We start from the raw sequence: 19,462 nt of genomic DNA on the forward strand, positions 1-19,462 counted from the left end.
GAAATTGTGATCCTGAATTTGGAAATGGCAATCCCAGATCTGAAAAGTGATCTTAGATTTGGAAAGAGTGATCTCACATCTCACAGGTGTGATCCCAGATCTGGAAATTGTGATCCCAGATGTGGAAATTGTGATCCCAGATCTGAAAAGTGATCCCACATCTGGAAATTGTGATCCCAGATCTGGAGATTGTGATCCTAGATTTAGAAAGTGGGATCCCAGATTTCGAACGAGTGATTCCAACTCTGCAAAGAGTGTTCCCAGATCTGGATATTGTGATCTTTGGTCTGGCAGGTGTGATCCCAGATCTGGAAAGTGATCCCAGATGTGGAAATTGTGATCCCAGATTTGGAAAGAGGGACCCCATATCTGAAAAGTGATCCCAGATCTGCAGGGAGTGATTCCACATCTGGCAGGTGTGATCCCAGATCTGGAGATTGTGATCCCAGATTTGGAAAGAGTGATCCCAGTTATGACAGGTGTGATGCCAGATCTGCAAAGAGTGATCCCAGATATGGAAGGTGTGATGCCAGATGTGGAAATTGTGATCCCAGGTTTGGAAAGAGTGATTCCAGATCTGCAAAGAATGATCTCAGATCTGGAAATTGTGATCCCAGATCTGCAAAGAGTCATCCCACATCTTGAAATTGTGATCCCAGATTTGGAAATTGTGATCCCAGATGTGGAAATTGTGATCCCAGATCTGGAAATTGTGATCCTGAATTTGGAAATGGCGATCCCAGATCTGAAAAGTGATCCCAGATCTGGAAATTGTGATCCCAGATCTGAAAAGTGATCTTAGATTTGGAAAGAGTGATCTCACATCTCACAGGTGTGATCCCAGGTCTGGAAATTGTGATCCCAGATGTGGAAATGGTGATCCCAGATCTGGAAATTGTGATCCCAGATCTGGAGATTGTGATCCTGGATCTGGAAATTGTGATCCCAGATCTGAAAAGTGATCCCTGGTCTGGCAGGTGTGATCCCAGATTTGTAAAATGTGATTCCAGGTCTGGAAAGTGTGATCCCAAATCTCACAGGTGTGATCCCTGATATGGAAATTGTGATCCCAGGTCTGAAAAGTGATCCCAGATCTGGAAATTGTGATCCCAGATCTCACAGGTGTGAACCCAAATGTGGAAATTGTGATCCCAGATTTGGAAAGTGTGATCCCAGATCTGGCAGGTGTGATCCCAGATCTGCAAAGAGTGATCCCAGATATGGAAGATGTGATGCCAGATGTGGAAATTGTGATCCCAGATCTGGAAGTTGTGATCCCAGATTTGGAAAGAGTGATCCCAGATATGGAAAGTGATTTCAGCTCTGGAAATTGTGATCCTAGATTTAGAAAGCGTGATCCCAGATTTGTAAAGTGGGATCTTAAATTTGGAAAGTGTGATCTCAGACCTGGAATTTGTGATCCCAGATCTGGAAATTGTAATCCCAGATTTGGAAATTGTGATTCCAGATTTGGAAATTGTAATCCCAGATTTGGAAATTGTGATTCCAGATTTGGAAATTGTGATCCCAGATCTGGAAATTGTGATCCCAGATCTGGAAATTGTGATTCCAGATTTGGAAATTGTGGTCCCAGATTGGGAAGTTGTGGTCCCAGGTCTCACAGATGTAATCCCAGATCTCACAGGTGTGATCCCAGCCCTGAAGGCACAGTCAGCTGTGAGCTTTAGAGCTTCAAAGTGAAGAAATTGGCTGAGATAAAAAAAAAAAAAAAAAAAATTTTTTTTTAATCTCAGGATAATAAACACCAGGAGCAGGGGTGTTGTTGGGCTGAGCTGAGATCTGTCCCAGGCTCAGCTCACGAGGGAGACAACATTTAACATTCCCAGAGGGGTTGGGACAGGGGCTGGGCAGGGTTTGAAACATCTTGGGGTGCTTTGGGGGCAGAGCCCCACCTCAGCTGGAGGGGCTTGGCTGAGCTTGGTCAGAAGGACAAAACCAGAGGGACTTGGATGAATTTGGCTAAAAGGGACACAACCAGAGGGGCTTGGCTGAATTTGACCACAAGGGCTTGACTGAATTTGGCTAAAGGGACACAACCAGAGGGGCTTGGGTGAATTTGGTCAGAAGGACAAAGCCAGAAGGGCTTGGCTGAGCTTGACCAGAGGGATAAAACCAGAGGGGTTTGACTGAGTTTGGCTAAAGGGACACAACCAGAAGGGCTTAGCTGAGCTTGGCCAGAGGTGTTTTGCTGAATTGATCAAAGGGACAAAACCAGAGGGGTTTGGCTGAATTTGGCCAGGTGGGCTTGGCTGAATTTGGTCAGAGGGGCAAAACCAGAAGGGCTTGACTGAATTTGACCACAAGGGCTTGGCTGAATCTGGCCAGAGAGATGAAACCAGAGGGGTTTGGCTGAATTTGGATAAAGGGACACAACCAGAGGGGCTTGACTGAATTTGGACAGAAGGATAAAACCAGAAGGGCTTGACTGAATTTGGCCAGGTGGGCTTGACTGAATTTGGCTAAAGGGACAAAACCAGAGGGGTTTGGCTGAGCTTGACCAGAGGGACTTGGCTGAATTTGGCCAGATGGAGAAAACCAGAGGGGTTTGACTGAGTTTGATCAGAGGGACAAAACCAGAGAGGCTTGACTGAATTTGGTCAGAAGGATAAAACCAGAAGGGCTTGACTGAATTTGGCCAGGTGGGCTTGGCTGAGTTTGACCAGAGGGACAAAACCAGAGGGGTTTGGCTGAATTTGGATAAAGGGACACAACCAGAGGGGCTTGACTGAATTTGGATAAAGGGACACAACCAGAAGGGTTTGACTGAATTTGGATAAAGGGACACAACCAGAGGGGTTTGGCTGAATTTGGCCAGAGGGATAAAACCAGAAGGGCTTGGCTGAGCTTGACCAGAGGGAGAAAACCTGTCCCCTCCTGCTGCCCTGGTGTCAATTCTCCATGCAGGGACAAGTGTGGGCACAGCTGTGCCAGGGCATCCCAAACTTTGATTTCTTTTTGTCTTATTTTTTCCCTTCTTGTATTTTCTTTGTCTCAAGGAAAAACCACCCCAAATTAACACCAAAATCACAACAAAAAACCCCAAACCTTAGAACCTGCAGAGCCAGGGTTTGGGGTGGCACTGTCCCCTCCTGCTGCCCTGGTGTCACTTCTCCATGCAGGGACAAGTGTGGGCACAGCTGTGCCAGGGCATCCCAAAATTTGATTTCTTTTTCATTTTTTCCCTTTTTTTTCCCCTTCTTGTCTTTTCTTTGCCTCAAGGAAAAACCACCCCCAAACTGACAACAATATCACAACAAAAAAAAAACCAAGTGCGGGCACAGCTGTGCCCCAAAACCTGCCCCAATTTCAGCCCCAAGGACCAAAGCAGGGCAGGCAGGAGTGAAGGATGCCCAGCAGGGTTTTCCCCCTGTGTGTGTCACCTGTGTCACCTGTGTCACTGCCCTGCTGTGTTTGCCCAGGGTGTGCTGGAATGTGGCTCTGCCTTCAGGTGTTTCCTGGATCCTCCCGTGAGAAAAATCCCTGGGGCTGCTCCTGCCACCCTCTGGGGCAGGGACAAGGAGTGTGGTGGCATTGGGAGCTGTCCCTTGTCCCCACAGGGTCCTGCTGTGGCCCCCAGCCCCTGTGTGACCTGCTTGGGGCGGTGGCTGCACACCCTCGTGCTGCCTGTCTCAGCCATGTTGTAAATAGGTAACAAATATATATAAAATATATATATATATATATATAATTTTTTTACATGTTCACCTCTTCTGGACTGCTGTGCTTGCTTTTTATTCAACTCCCGAAAAAAAGGGAAATAAAACCAAGGATGCAAAGGGGCATTGCTGCTCTGGGGGTTGTCCCTGTGCTGGGGGGGACAGAGGGAGGGGACAGCCCCAAAAACATGTGGGGACACCATTCAAATGTGTGGGGACAGGCCCCAAAACGTGTGGGGACAGCTGCCCAAACATGTGGGGACAGCCCCAAAAACATGTGGGGACAGCCACCAAACGTGTGGGGACAGCTCCCAAACATGTGGGGACAGCCCCAAACGTGTGGGGAGACACCAAAATGTGTGGGGACACAATTCAAACATGTGGGGACAGCCCCAAAACGTGTGGGGAGACCTCAAAACGTGTGGGGACACCATTCAAACGTGTGGGGACAGCCCCAAAACGTGTGGGGACACCCCCCAAATGTGTGGGGACAGCCCCAAAACGTGTGGGGACACCATTCAAATGTGTGGGGACAGCCCTAAAACATGTCGGGACACCCTCCAAATATGTGGGGACACCCCAAAACGTGTGGGGACAGCCCCAAAACATGTGGGAACACCCTCCAAATGTGTGGGGACAGCCCCCAAATGTGTGGGGACAGCTCCAAAATGTGTGGGGACACCCCCCAAATGTGTGGGCTCACAGAGGCGCTGGTGGGCACCGGGCAGGGATTTTACCAACCCAAATCTTTGCTCCAGCTGCAAATCCTTCCACTCTGCCCCACTGTGACACCCCTGTCCCCAGTGCCACCCCTCAGGCTCATTTTGGGGTGCACGGGGGGTGCCGTGTCCCACCTGTGGGATTTTCAGCCCTGAGCTTTTCCCCTGCAGCTCTCTGGGTGTGCCCCTCCCTTGGATTTTCCCAAAAAACCTGGGAATTCCCAAGGCCCGGAGGCCACGCAGGGACCCTGAGGGGACAGGCAGGGACACGCTGTTCCAGCTCGTGTTTGTGCTAAAGCTTGGCACCACCTCCCAAAAAATGTGCTGGGTGCTGCCAGAGCTCCCTGCTCTCGCTGCTGCTGCCAGAAATTCCTTCCCAGACAAGGACACACATTCCTTGGGGCCACGGGAAGGATTCTGAGAGGGACGGATTTCATCCTGCCGGAGCCGGGTTTGGGGTGGGTGACAAAGGGGACAGGAGTTGGGGACACCCAGGGCGATGCTCAGCCCTGGATTTGGTGAGCTGGGACATCTCAGGGGGTGGGGATTGCTCCAAATGGGATTGGTTTGTCACAGTTTGTCCCCAGAAATGGTGACAGGGAGGTGGCAGCTCCAAACAGAGCACACTGGGATTGGTTTGTCACAGTTTGTCCCCAGAAATGGTGACAGGGAGGTGGCAGCTCCAAACAGAGCACACTGGGATTGGTTTGTCACAGTTTGTCCCCAGAAATGGTGACAGGGAGGTGGCAGCTCCAAACAGAGCACACTGGGCTTGGTTTGTCACAGTTTGTCCCCAGAAATGGTGACAGGGAGGTGGCAGCTCCAAACAGAGCACACTGGGATTGGTTTGTCACAGTTTGTCCCCAGAAATGGTGACAGGGAGGTGGCAGCTCCAAACAGAGCACAGTGATGGTGAAAGAAGCTATATAAAAATATATATTTTATTCTATATAAAAATATTATTATTTATTTATTCTATATAAATTCTATATAAAAATTCTATATAAAAATATTTTATTCTATATAAAAATATAGATCTATTCTTCTATATAAAAATATAGAATATAATTTTCTTCTATATGAAAATATAGATCTATTTCTTCTATATAGAAATACAGAATATCTATTTCTTCTTCTATATCAAAATATAGAATATCTATTTCTTCTTCCATATAGAAATATAGAATATATATTTCTTCTTCTATATAAAAATATAGAATATACATTTCTTCTATATAAAAATATAGATCTATTTCTTCTATATAGAAATACAGAATATCTATTTCTTCTTCTATATCAAAAGATAGAATATCTATTTCTTCTATATCAAAATATAGAATATATATTTCTTCTATATAAAAAATACAGATCTATTTCTTCTTCTATATAAAAATATAGAGTATACATTTCTTCTATATATAGTGTATTTATGTAGAAATATAGACTACATATTTCTTATTCTATATAAAAGTATAGAATATCTATTTATTCCTCTGTATCAAAATATAGATCTATTTCTTCTATATAAAAATATAGAATATGTATTTCTTCTATATAAAAGTATAGAATATATTTATTCTATATAGCAATATAGACTATATATTTCTTCTTCTATACAAAAGTATAATAATATATATTTCTTCTTCTATATAAATATAAAAATATAGAGTATTTCTTCTTCTACATAGAAATATAGAATATCTATTTCTCCTATATAGAAATATAGAATATATTTCTCCTATATAGAAATATAGAATATATATTTATTTTTATTTTATATAAAAATATAGAGTATATATTTTTCCCTATATTTCTTCCGCTTTTATATTCTAAATCTCCATCCCTTCTTTCAAACCCCATTTTGGCCACACCAGCGGGGCCGTGCTGGCTCCAGCCCCGCACCCGGGGGATGCTCAGTGCTGCGGGACCGGGAATGGACCAGGAATGAACGGGAATAGACCGGGAATGGACCGGGAAGGGACCGGGGATGGATCGGGGATGGATCAGGGATGGATCAGGGATGGATCGGGAATGGATCGGGGATGGATCGGGGATGGATCGGGGATGGATCAGGGATGGATCTGGGAATGGATTGGGGATGGATCGGGGATGGATCTGGGAATGGATCTGGGAATGGACCGGGGATGGATCAGGGATGGATCGGGAATGGATCGGGGATGGATCGGGAATGGACCGGGGATGGATCGGGGATGGATCGGGGATGGATCTGGGAATGGATCGGGAATGGACCGGGGATGGATCGGGGATGGATTGGGAATAAACAGGGAATGGATCGGGGACGGATCGGGAATGAACCAAGAATGAGCCGGGAATGAGCTGGGAATGGATCGGGGATGGACTGGGAATGAGCTGGGAATGAATTGGGAATGGACCGGGAATGGATCGCGAATGGATCGGGGATGGATTGGGAATAAACAGGGAATGGACCGGGAATGGATCGGGGATGAACTGGGAATGGATCAGGGATGGATCGGGGATGGATTGGGAATGGATCAGGGATGGACCAGGAATGGATCGGGGATGGATCTGGGATGGATCGGGGATGGATTGGGAATGGATCGGGGATGGATTGGGAATAAACAGGGAATGGATCGGGAATGGATCTGGGAATGGACCGGGAATGGACCAGGGATGGATCAGGGATGGATTGGGAATAAACAGGGAATGGATCGGGAATGGATCTGGGAATGGATCTGGGAATGGATCGGGGATGGATCTGGGAATGGACCGGGAATGGATCGGGAATGGACGGGGAATGGACAGGGAAAGGACCGGGCGGCTCCGGCAGGCACGGGACACACGTGGCCGGTCGGTGCCCGAGGATGCTCCGCGCTGCCGGGGCGCTCTGCCCCGGGGATCCCGTTCCCCGCCGTGCTCGGAGGATGCGGGACCAGCCCGGCACTACCGGGAGCTGCTGCCCGGTACCGGCAAGAACCGGGGACACCGGGAGTGAGGCACCGAGCAGGGGGGATGGAGGGGATGCGTGCTCCTTTACGCTCTTTCTTCAGCCTCAAGAACGGAAGCGGAGGTGGAAAAAGCCGCTCGCTGTCCCGCCCTCGCTCCGCCTCTACGGCGTCACCGCCGCCGGTTATATAACCCGGCCGCGCCGGTCCCGCCCGCACCCCGCCGGCCGCTCGCACCGGGCGCCATGTTCGCCGTGAAGCCGAAAGCCGTCATCGGCTTCAACCTCTACTGCGGCGGCTCCCCGGCGCTGGCGCCCGGCGGGCCGGGGCAGCGCCCGGAGCCCGCGGCCGCCGCCGCCGCCGCCTCAGAGCCGCCCCGCGAGCGCTCCGCGGCCGCCGCCGGCCGCGCCGACACCCCCCGCGCGCTGATTGGCCGAGGCGCAGCGCCCCGCGCGCTGATTGGCTGCGGCGCGACTCTATGGCGCCCCGAAGAGGAGCTGGACGGCTGCGACCCCGAGCCCGAGCGCGGCCCCGCCGCGGATTCGCTGCCCGGGACCCCCCCGGGGCCTCCGGACGGGCTCCGACAGGACTCGCTGGAGCTCATCAGCCGCTACCTGAGGGAAGTGGCGGGAGAGGCGCAGCCCAGCGCTAAGAAGCTTTTTCCGGGCCTCCTGGGTGGTCCCGGCCGGCCGGGCTCGGCGGGGGATGCGGTGATGGAGAAGGCGCTGGAAACGCTGCGGAGGGTCGGCGACGGCGTCATGAGGAAACACGAGCTCGCCTTCCAAGGTGTGTGTCCGTCGAATGCTCCGGGAGGAGGCCGAGACCCCCGTGCTCTCCGTTGGGCCTGTCCCGGTGCCCGGAGTGGGTTTGGGCCGGGGGTGATGCCCTCATGGCCGGGGTCTCGGCCGGGTCATCGCTACGACGTGGCTTTGGTTCGGAAGGGGTTAAATAAAAGCGGTTGGGAAGCGCTCAAAAGCGAAACTGAACTTTGTTCTGTGGGGACGAGGAAAAGGCGCTGTTGGTGTGTGCAGAGGAGATAATGTGGTTACAGATTAGCCCCGGGTCCTCCTCGTGTCCCCCTCGGCTCGGGCTGAGTCTGCAAATAACCCCGAGCGGGCAAAGATTGGGGAGATCAGGAGGTTCCGAGCCTCATCCCCCCCCAATTTAGGTGCAAGGGGATTTTTGGGCAATGTTCTTACAGAATTTTGGAATGGTTTGGGTTGAAATAGACTTTAAAACTCATCCAGAATGGGTAAGGACACCTTCTACCATCTCAGGTTGGTCCAAACCCTGTCCAACCTGGCCTTGGACACTCCCAGGGGCAGCCACAGCTTCTCTGGGAAATCCATTTTAATTTAAAGATTGGGGAGCTCAGGAGTTTCAGCTCCTCACCCCCTCAAGTTTAGGTGCAAGGGGATTTTTGGGCAATGTTCTCATAGAACCATGGAATGGTTTGGGTTAAAATAGACCCAAAAACTCATCCAGTCCTATGGGCAGGGACCCTTTCCACCATCCCAGCCCTGTCCACCCTGGCCTTGGGCACTTCCAGGGATCCAGGGGCAGCCACAGCTGCTCTGGGAAATCTGTTTTCATGTGTTTAAAGCGTCCAAAGATTGGTCAGCTCGGGATTTTCAGCCTGCCCAGTTTAGGTGCAAGGGGATTTTTAGTGAGGGGAATTCTTCTGGGTGATGTGCTCATTGAACCATGGAATAGTTTGGGTTAAAATAGACCCAAAAACTCATCCAGTCCCAAGAGCAAGGACATTTTCCACCATCCCAGGGTGCTCCAAACCTTGTCCAACACTCCCAGGGATCCAGGGGCAGCCACAGCTGCTCTCGGAAATTTCTTTTCATGTTTTTAATCCCAAATATCCAAAGATCGGGGAGCTCAAGAGTTAAGAGTTAGATCCTCATCCCTCAGTTTAGGTGCAAGGGGATTTTTGGGCAATGTTCTCACAGAACCATGGAATGGTTTGGGTTTAAATAGACACAAAAACTCAACCAGTGCCATGGCAGGGACCCTTTCCACTATCCCAGGCTGCTCCAAACTGTCCAGTCTGGCCCTGAGCACTTCCAGGGATCCCAGATTTCTGTGGAAAATCCATTTTCTTGCATTTCACCCCTTTCTGCAGGGCCCTGAAGCAGCTGTAGGAATTTGACCCCCAGTTCCCGTCCTGGGGATGAACTGGAAATGAGAAGTGACCAGTTTGTGTCACTGGTTTTGTGTCACTCGGGCTGGTTTGGGGCTGGTGCTGGCGTTTGGATCCCAGGTCAGGATGGAGCCCAGCAAAGCAGGGCGGTGTCTGCATTTCCTGCAGCGGTTTTGGGGTCCCTGCAGCAGTTTTGGGGTTCTTGGGGGGTGTTAGGGTGCAGATTCCTGCAGCAGTTTTGAGATTTTAGGATGCAGGTTCCTGTTGTGCTTTTAGGGTTCAGGTCCTTGCAGCAGTTTTGGGATTTCTGCAGCAGTTTTGGGGTCCCTGCAGCAGTTTTGGGGTTCCTGGGGTTGTTTGGGTGCTGTCTGGTGAAACACCTTCCTCCTTGCACGACGTGCCATTTTCTCAGCTCGTCCCTTTTTTTGGTTCCTTTCTTTTTCGTTTATTGAGCACAAAGAGCTTCGGTTTCATTCTTAGCTGTGCTGTGGGATCAGTTCCTGTGCCCCAGTTCCCAGGTGGGATCAGTTCCTGTGGGATCAGTTCCTACCCCAAATTCCCAGTGAAATCAGTTCCTGTGGGATCAATTCCTGACCCCAATTCCCTGTAGGATCAATGGGATCAGTTCCTGCCCCAAATTCCTGTGGGATCAGTTCCTGACCCCAATTCCTGTGGGATCAATGGGATCAGTTCCTGTGGGATCAGTGGGGTCAGTTCCTGTGGGGTCAGTTCCTGGCCCCAATTCCTGTGGGATCAGTTCCTGGCCCCAATTCCCACTGGGATCAATGGGATCAGTTCCTGGCCCCAATTCCACTGGGATCAATGGGGTCAGTTCCTGTGGGATCAGTTCCTGTCCCCAATTCCTGCGGGATCAGTTTCTGCCCCCAATTCCCACTGGGATCAGTGAGATCAGTTCCTGTGGGGTCAGTTCCTGGCCCCAATTCCTGTGGGATCAATAGGATCTGTTGCTGACCCCAATTCATGTGGGGTCAGTTGCTGTCCCCAATTCCCACTGGGATCAATGGGATCAGTTCCTGGCCCCAGTTCCTGTGGGGTCAATTCTGTCCCCAATTCCTGCGGGATCAGTTCCTGGCCCCAGTTCCTGTGGGATCAATAGGATCAGTTCCTGGCCCCAGTTCCTGTGGGATCAATAGGATCAGTTCCTGGCCCCAATTCCTGTGGGATCAATAGGATCAGTTCCTGTCCCCAGTTCCTGTGGGATCAATAGGATCAGTTCCTGGCCCCAATTCCTGTGGGATCAATAGGATCAGTTCCTGGCCCCAGTTCCTGTGGGATCAATAGGATCAGTTCCTGGCCCCAGTTCCTGTGGGGTCAATTCTGTCCCCAATTCCTGCGGGATCAGTTCCTGTCCCCAATTCCTGTGGGATCAATAGGATCAATTCCTGGCCCCAGTTCCTGTGGGGTCAATTCTGTCCCCAATTCCTGCGGGATCAGTTCCTGTCCCCAATTCCTGTGGGATCAGTTCCTGGCCCCAGTTCCTGTGGGATCAATAGGATCAGTTCCTGGCCCCAGTTCCTGTGGGATCAATAGGATCAGTTCCTGTCCCCAATTCCTGTGGGATCAATAGGATCAGTTCCTGGCCCCAGTTCCTGTGGGATCAATAGGATCAGTTCCTGGCCCCAATTCCTGTGGGATCAATAGGATCAGTTCCTGGCCCCAGTTCCTGTGGGGTCAATTCTGTCCCCAGTTCCTGCGGGATCAGTTGCTGGCCCCAATTCCCGGACATTCCTGGGGGATGACTCTCAGCAGGAACGTCGGGCCTGGGCGGTTTCCTGAGCGGCCTCGGTGATTTCCTGAGCGAGCAGAGGAGGAACTGCCCGGGGAGGTTCCTGCACATTGAGCAACAGCCGAGCAGTGACGCCTTTGGAGGGCACTGCAGGGCGAGATGGGCACAATTTTAAATAATTATTTAATTATAATTTATAATTTAATTATAATAATAATGTTAAATAATTATTTAATTAATTTTAGCTAGGCAGAGCGAAAATTAATTAAATAATTATTTAAAATTACAATTTTAAATTCATTTTCATTTTAATTTTCAATTATTTTCAAATAATTTCAATTATTTTTATTTTAAATTATTTTATTCTTTGAAATTATTTTTATTTTATTTTAATTCAAATTATTTTCAATTATCTTACTTTAAATTATTTTAACTTTATTCTACGATTTAATTTATTTTATTTTTTATTATTTTTATTTCAAATTTTTTAAATTATCTTAAAATAATGCAAAGTATTTTTAAATTATTTTAATTTATTTAAATTATTTTATTTAAATAATTTTATTAATTGGCATTATTTTTATCTTATTTTAATTTAAATTATTTTCAATTATCTTAAAAGAATTTAAATTATTTTAGCCTTATTTAATTCTATGGTTTAATTTATTTTATTTTTTCATTATTTTTAAGTTATTTTCAATTACCTTAAAATAATGTATTTTTAAATTATTTTATTTTAATTATTTTATTAATTGAAATTACTTTTAATTTAATTTTTTTCAATTATTTTACTTGAGTTATTTTATTTATTTGAATTATTTTATTGATTTGAATTATTGTATTTATTGAAATTATTTTATTGTTTTAAATTATTTATTTAAATTACTATATTTTTAAAAATTAAAAAGGAACCAAAATGTGTCAGGGCTGGGAGGGAGAGCAGAACCCATTCTCCATCCCAAACTCCATTTTTGGGGGGTCCCATCCTCTCCCTGCCCCTCTGGGGGTGTTTGGCTGCCCCTAAACCTCGAGTGCTGGGAAGGATGAAAGTTTCACCAGAAAATCTCACAGATTTGTGTGCTTGGCAGAAAGATTTTTAAATGTAGAACCTGAGAAAGAAATAGAAATGAAAGCAGGTTTTGATATGGAATTGCTGAGCCAATCTGACTGGATAACCAAGAGCCAAAGGGTATTTTATGTTATTTAGAAGGGGTTTTTATGGCTTAGAGCAAAGGATAAACCCACCCCAAACAAGAAGAAGTTTTTACCAAGCAGGAAGATTCCGCAGAAAAACAAGGCAGCAAAGCTGCAAGCAGGAAAAATAATCTCAGAATTTTCCACTGCAAGAAAACTGAAAAACAACTTCTAGCTTAAACTGTAATGTACCGACTGTTAGTGAGTGGAGAGCAGTAACATAAATATGGTAATTTTGAATATGATATATTATAGTATACCACTATAAAATGGTAATTATAGGAGTTATGATAGGCTATTGGTAAAAAATAAGGTATAGATTGGTTCTGCTGTATTAAAATGCTCAGCAAAGAAAAGTTTATGATGTATTTGTAAGCAAAAGAAAAGTTTGTAATGTAATGTAATAAAAAAAAAGTATATAATGCAGTGTAACAAAAAGTACATAATGCATTGTAAGCAAAAGAAAAGTTTATAATGCATTGTAACAAAAAGGAAAGTATATAATGCATTGTAAGCAAAGTAAATAATGCATTGCAACCAAAAGAAAAGTATATAATGCAGTGTAACCAAAAGGAAAGTTTATAATGCATTGCAACCAAAAGAAAAGTTTGTAAGGCATTGTAACAAAAAGAAAAGTAAATAATGCAGTGTAACCAAAAGGAAAGTATGTAATGCATTGTAACAAAAAGAAAAGTACATAATGCAATGTAACAAAAAAAAAAAAGTATTCAAAATGCATTGTAAGCAAAAGGAAAGTTTGTAATGCATTGCAACCAAAAGAAAAGTTTATAATGCATTGTAAGCAAAGTAAATAATGCAGTGTAACCAAAAGGAAAGTTTGTAAGGCATTGTAACAAAAAGAAAAGTAAATAATGCATTGCAACCAAAAGGAAAGTTTGTAATGAAGTGTAACCAAAATAAAGGTATATAATGCATTGTAAGCAAAGTGAATAATGCAGTGTAACCAAAAGGAAAGTTTGTAATGCATTGCAACCAAAAGAAAAGTTTGTAAAGCATTGTAACAAAAAGAAAAGTAAATAATGCAGTGTAACCAAAAGAAAAGTTTGTAATGCAGTGTAACCAAAAGAAAAGTATATAATGCATTGCAACCAAAAGAAAAGTTTGTAAGGCATTGTAACAAAAAGAAAAGTAAATAATGCAGTGTAACCAAAAGAAAAGTTTGTAATGCATTGCAACCAAAAGGAAAGTTTGTAATGAAGTGTAACCAAAAGTATACAATGCATTGTAAGCAAAAAAAAAGTTTATAATGCAATGTAACCAAAATTAAAGGGACTCCAGGCCTGCCTGCAGCTGGAGCTGAAGCTGTGGGCACAGCTCTGTCACCCACGACATGCTGCATGTTACAAACTGCATTTTGAAGAGCTGCCCGTGGTCCTGCACCCCTCCTTCAAGCTGTTGGTTTTGCAGGGATGCTGAGGAAGCTGCAGATCCAGCAGGAGGAGGACCTGCAGTGCGTGGTGGAGGTGGCAGCCCAGATGTTCAGCGACGGCGTCACCAACTGGGGACGCGTGGTGACCCTCATCGCCTTCGGGGCCTTCGTGGCCAAGCACCTCAAGAGCATCCAGCAGGAGCAGAGCGTCAGCAGCCTGGCTGGGATCATCACAGACGCCCTGGTGTCCTCCAAGAGGGAGTGGCTGGAGAGCCAGGGGGGCTGGGTGAGTCACAATTCCTGGAAATTCCTGAGCTTTCCCCAACATTCCGGCCTTCTCCTGCTCCGGGGGTGGGTGGCGGTGCTGGCTCGCTGTCACCAGGGGGGCTGTGGGGCTGTAGGATGCACTCAGCATGAGCTGGCTGAGGTGGTTTGAGGTAATAAAGCAGTTTTTGGAGTGTTCCTGCCCAGCTTGGGGGCAGCATTCCCAAAATCAGGGCAGCCCTGGGAGGGCTGGGGTGGCTGGAAGGGGGCTGGGGGTGCACAGGGGATGAGCAGGATGGAATGGGGCTGGGGGATGTGCAGGATGGAATGGGGCTGGGGGAGCACAGGGGATGAGCAGGATGGAATGGGGCTGGGGGAGCACAGGGGATGAGCAGGATGGAATGGGGCTGGGGGAGCACAGGGGATGAGCAGGATGGAATGGGGCTGGGGATGTGCAGGATGAAATGGGGCTGGGGGAGCACAGGGGATGAGCAGGATGAAATGGGGCTGGGGGATGTGCAGGATGAAATGGGGCTGGGGGAAGTACAGGGCGTGTTTTAGGATGAAATGGGGCTGGGGATGTTTGAGGCTGAAATGGGGATGGGGATGTGCACAGGGGATGTGCAGGATGAAACGGGTCTGGGGGTGTTTGAGGCTGAAATGGAGCTGGGAATGTTTTAGGATGCAATGGGTCTGGGGATGTGCAGGGGGATATATGAGGCTGAAATGGGGCTGGGGGTGTTTTAGGCTGAAATGGGTCTGGGGATTTGCAGGATGAAATGGGGCTGGGGGATATTTGAGGCTGAAATGGGGCTGGGGGAGCACAATGGGATGAGCAGGCTGAAATGGGGCTGGAGGTGTTTTAGGATGAAATGGGGCTGGGGGTGCACAGGGGCTGTTTGAGGCCGAAATGGGGTGGGGCTGTTTTAGGCTGAAATGGATCTGGGGATGTGCAGGATGAAATGGGTCTGGGGGATATTTGAGGCTGAAATGGGTCTGGGGGAGCACAGGGAATGTTTGAGGCTGAAATGGGTCTGGGGATGTTTGAGGCTGAAATGGGGCTGGGGGTGTGCAGGATGAAATGGGGCTGGGGGAGCACAGGGAGAACATTGGGATGTGCAGGTTTAAATGGGTCTGGGGGATATTTGAGGCTGAAATTGGGCTGGGAATGTGCGGGATGAAATGGGGCTGGGGGATGTTTTAGGCTTAAATGAGGCTGGGGTAGCACAGGGGATATTGGAGGCTGAAATGGGGCTGGGGGTGTTTTAGGCTGAAATGGGGCTGGGGGATGTTTTAGGATGCAGTGGGGCTGAGGGTGCCCAGTAGGATGTGTAGGATGAAATGGGGCTGGGGATTTGCAGGATGAAATGGGTCTGGGGGATATTGGAGGCTGAAATGGGTCTGGGGATGTTTGAGGCTGAAATGGGGCTGGGGGATGTTTTAGGATGAAATGGGGCTGGGGTAGCACAGGGGCTGTTTGAGGCTGAAATGGGGATGGGGGAGCACAATGGGATGTGCAGGATGAAATGGGATTGGGGGGTGTTTTAGGCTGAAATGGGTCTGGGGGCTGTTTGAGGCTGAAGTGGGGCTGGGGGAGCACAGTGGATGAGCAGGATGAAATGAGGCTGGGGGTGTTTGAGGCTGAAATGGGTCTGGGGGTGTTTGAGGCTGAAATGGGTCTGGGGCTCTGAGGCTGCAATGGGTCTGGGGCTCTTTGAGGCTGAAATGGGTCTGGGGGTGTTTGAGGCTGAAATGGGTCTGGGGGTGTTTGAGGCTGCAATGGGTCTGGGGCTCTTTGAAGCTGAAATGGGTCTGGGGGCTGTGCCAGCCAGCTGTCCCCCCATCTGACCCCCCTCTCCTCTCTCTGCCAGGAGGGCTTTGTGGACTTTTTCCGCGTGGAGGACCTGGAGAGCAGCATCCGGAACGTTCTGATGGCCTTCGCGGGGGTGGCCGGCCTGGGCGCCAGCCTGGCCTACATGATCCGGTGAGCCTGGAGCTGCCCTGGACACTTTTGGGGAGCATTTTGGGGAGCATTTGGGGAGGACTTTGGCTCCCTGGGGCTGCACAGCCGCCCTGCTCCCTCTGAAGCTGGACTTGAGTGACCCCAGGAGGACGTGGAGCTGTCCGCGGAGCGCAGCTGGCTGCTGAGGAAGAGGAAGGTGTGATCCCAGCTGATGGATGGATGGAGGATTTGTGGCTTTGGGAAGAGATTTTTTTTCCTCTCTGCTTCCCTCAGGTGGACTTGGCTTCACTTGGATCCCAGAGGGAACCATCTCCAGCAGCTCCTGCTGGGCTGGGCGAGGCAGCTGAGCCTGGAGCAGATGTTTTGAGGCTTGTGGGTTGTGTGTGGGGGTTTTTTGGGTTTTTTTTTAAACTTTTTTTTTTTTTTCTCTGGAAATAGCACCTTCTGCTGCCTCTCTGCCCTGCCTAAACCCGCAGCTCTGCTGCTCTGGAGCAGAAGCACTGCATGCTGGAAATGTTGTGCCAGGCTGCACCTGCAGCCAGGTGCTGCCAGGGAGTGCCCAGAGCCGTGCCAGAGCCGGTGCCACCGAGCTGCAGCCCTGCCCAGCCCCTTCCCTCCCCTTGGCACAGGGCTTGCAGGGGCTGGGGGTCACCCCAAACTCAGTCCTGGCCCCACTCACACAGCCAGTTCAGAAATAACAAATGCATTTTGTAATTATGTAAAAAAAAAAAAACCACCCCCGGTTGGCTGGGGAGGATATAGAGAACCTGTAAATGTCTATAAATCTGTAGAATATATACATTTTTACAGAGCTGACGATACAAAAAAAAAGGAGGAATTCATTGTGAATGTGGCTTCATTCCTGAGGGAAGCAGCGTTTTTGACTCCACTCCAGCCTTTCCCCCTGGGAGGGTGACAGAGGGTGACAAGCAGCAGTGGCCTGGCTGTGACCACGGCTGGCTGGCAGCAGCTGATGGTTCTGGTTTTGCTTTTAAATCTTTATTTTTTTTTGGTGTTCGCTCCCTCGTGGTGGGGGTGGGGGAGCTGTGGAAGTTCCTTGTGGCCACTTCCTTCTCTCCCCTTCCTCCTCCTCCTCCTCCTCCGAGCCATGAGCTGGACAGAGCTGATGGTTGAATGTAGAATGTTCTGGAGCTGCTCCTGCAGCTCCTTCAGGGCTCCCCGCCAGGGGATTTTGATGCCCAAGGGGCTCCTTGCCCACCCTGGCTGCACTGGTGGGACCCCATGGGACCCCCCTTGTCCCCAGGTGTCCCCTGGAGCCCGGCCCAGCCCTGGTGCTACAGCCAGGCCCTGCTTGTGTGCACAACAAGCTGTAGTTTGGTCAATAAATGTCTTTTTTTTTTTTTCTCATTCCTCTGCTGCCAAACTCGTTTTCCCTCCCCAGCATTTGGGCTGTGCCACCGCCCCCCAAAAAAAAGGGACCTGCAGCTTTGGGGGCATTGGGACATTGCCATCCTCATTCCCATCTCTGTGGGGTTTTAATCACAGAATTCCAGGTTGGATTGGGTGGGGAGAGACCTTAAAATTCTTTTTTTTTCCACCTCCTGACCATGGAGATCTTCCAGGTTCATCCAAGCTCCTGTCCAGACAATTCCAGGGATGGGGGATTCAGGAATTCTCTGGAGAATCTGTGCCAGGGCCTCACCCAGCACTGCTGCAGTTTCCCTCCCCTTTTAAAATCTCGTTTTTCCCCCTCTTTAGGGGGGTCCCTGCACCCCAAATTCCCATCCCTGCAGGTTTGGGGTGGATGGCAGAGGCAGAATCCTGCCCCAAAAGGCTCTGGAAATGCAAAATCCTGCCCCAAAATCCTCTGGAAATGGAAAATCCTTTCCCCAGAATCCTCAGGAAATGCAAAATCCTGTCTCTAAATCCTTGGCCAAATGGAAAATCCTGCCCAAAAATCATGAGGAGAGGCAAAATCCTGCCCCAAAATGCTCTGGAAAGGAAAAATCCTGCCCCAAAATCCTCTGGAAATGCAAAATCCTGCCCCAAAATGCTCTGGAAATGCGAAATCCTGTCCCAAAATGGTCTGGAAAGGAAAAATCCTGCCCCAAATTTCTCAGGAAATGCAAAATCCTGCCCCAAAATCCACACCCGGGCCACCAAGCCAGGCCGTGGTCCCCAAACCAGCCCAGAGTGACTCAGCCCAGAGTGCAGGACGCTGCTGGGTGTGGGTTTTCTGCTTTTTTCGGGGTGGTTTTTGTTTTGTTTCGCTTTGGTTTTCCGGTTTTCGGGGGGTTTTTGGTGTTCTTTGGGTGTTTTTTGCAGCGCTGTGTCTGTGGGGATATTTTGGGCCTGTTCGGGCGCAGCGGGGCCTGCATGCAAAGGTTGCCATGGAAACATGCAAAGGGAGAATGGGCGGGTTTGGGGGGGGTTTTGGGGGGGCTCGGGGGGTTTTGGGGTGCAGGGGGAGCTCAGGGTGAGGGGGGGACTCCCAGGGGGTTGGGGTGTGGGTGGAATTTGGGGTGCAGGTGAAACTTGGGGTGCTGGTGGCTCCTAAATTTTGTGTGTGGGTGGCTGGGAGGGGTTGGGGGTGCAGGGGAAAAATTTGGGTTCAGGTGGCTCCCAGGGGTTTGGGGTGCAGATGAAAGTTGGGGTGTTGGTGCCTCACAGGATTCTGGGGTGCTGGTGGCCCCTAAATTTGGGTGTGGGTACCTGGGAGGGGTTTGGGGTGAAGGTGAAACTTGAGGTGCTGGTGACTCCTAAATTTGGGTGTCAGTGCCCGGGAGGAGTTGGGGTGTTGGTGAAATCTGGGATGCTGGTGGCTCCCAGGGGTTTGGGGTGCAGGGGAAAATTGGGGTGCAGATGCCTCACAGGTTTTTGGGGTGTTGATGGCACCTAAATTTGGGTGTGGGTGCCTGGGAGAAGTTGGGGTGCAGGTGAAAGTTGGGGCACAGGTGGAGCTCAGGGTGTGGGGGAATCCCAGGGTTTTGGGGTGTTGGTGGCTCCCAGATTGGGGTGTGGGTGCCTGAGAGAAGTTGGGGTGCAGGTGAAAATTGGGGTGCTGGTGGCTCAGAGAGGTTGGAGTGCAGGTAGAGCTCAGGGTGGGGGGAATTCCCGGATTTTGGGGTGTTGGTGGCCCCTAAATTTGGGTGTGGGTGCCTGGGAGGAGTTGGGGTGAAGGTGGAAATTGGGGCATTGGTGCCTCACAGGGTTTTGGGGTGTTGGTGGCCCCGAAATTGGGGTGTGGGTGCTTGGGGGGTTTGGGGTGTTGTTGGTGGCTCCCAGGGGATGGGGTGGGGCGAGTTGGGGTGCAGGGGGGGGTCGGCTGTGGGTGCTGGCTGGGGAGGAACTGGGGTGCCGGGGCCTGGAGCAGTTTCGGGGTTTCTGCAGCAGTTTTGGGGTGCAGGGGCCTGCAGCAGTTTTGGGGTTCCTGGGGGGTGTTAGGGTGGGGGTTCCTGTAGCAGTTTTGGGGTG

The 19,462-nt window shown here is 49.4% G+C and overlaps 1 protein-coding gene and 1 long non-coding RNA gene across 2 annotated transcripts; both read left to right on the forward strand.

Annotated features, from left to right (window-relative positions):
- Positions 1-36: 36 nt before the first annotated feature.
- Positions 37-1,462, forward strand: LOC128948725 (uncharacterized). The gene is made up of 3 exons (XR_008484151.1): positions 37-149; positions 502-554; positions 744-1,462. It is a non-coding gene; the product is annotated as an uncharacterized LOC128948725 (long non-coding RNA).
- Positions 1,463-7,565: 6,103 nt separating this feature from the next.
- Positions 7,566-17,311, forward strand: MCL1 (MCL1 apoptosis regulator, BCL2 family member). Its single transcript, XM_054293504.1, has 3 exons — positions 7,566-8,106; positions 13,839-14,086; positions 15,936-17,311. The coding sequence occupies exons 1-3, from the start codon at positions 7,566-7,568 to the stop codon at positions 16,050-16,052; spliced, it is 906 nt and encodes a 301-aa protein (XP_054149479.1). The 3' UTR covers positions 16,053-17,311.
- Positions 17,312-19,462: the final 2,151 nt, after the last annotated feature.

The sequence above is a fragment of the Melozone crissalis genome, unplaced genomic scaffold (genome assembly GCF_028551555.1).
Source record: "Melozone crissalis strain CALT ecotype California unplaced genomic scaffold, PUWL_Pcris_2 ptg000153l_1, whole genome shotgun sequence".
In the NCBI taxonomy this organism is placed as follows: domain Eukaryota; kingdom Metazoa; phylum Chordata; class Aves; order Passeriformes; family Passerellidae; genus Melozone; species Melozone crissalis.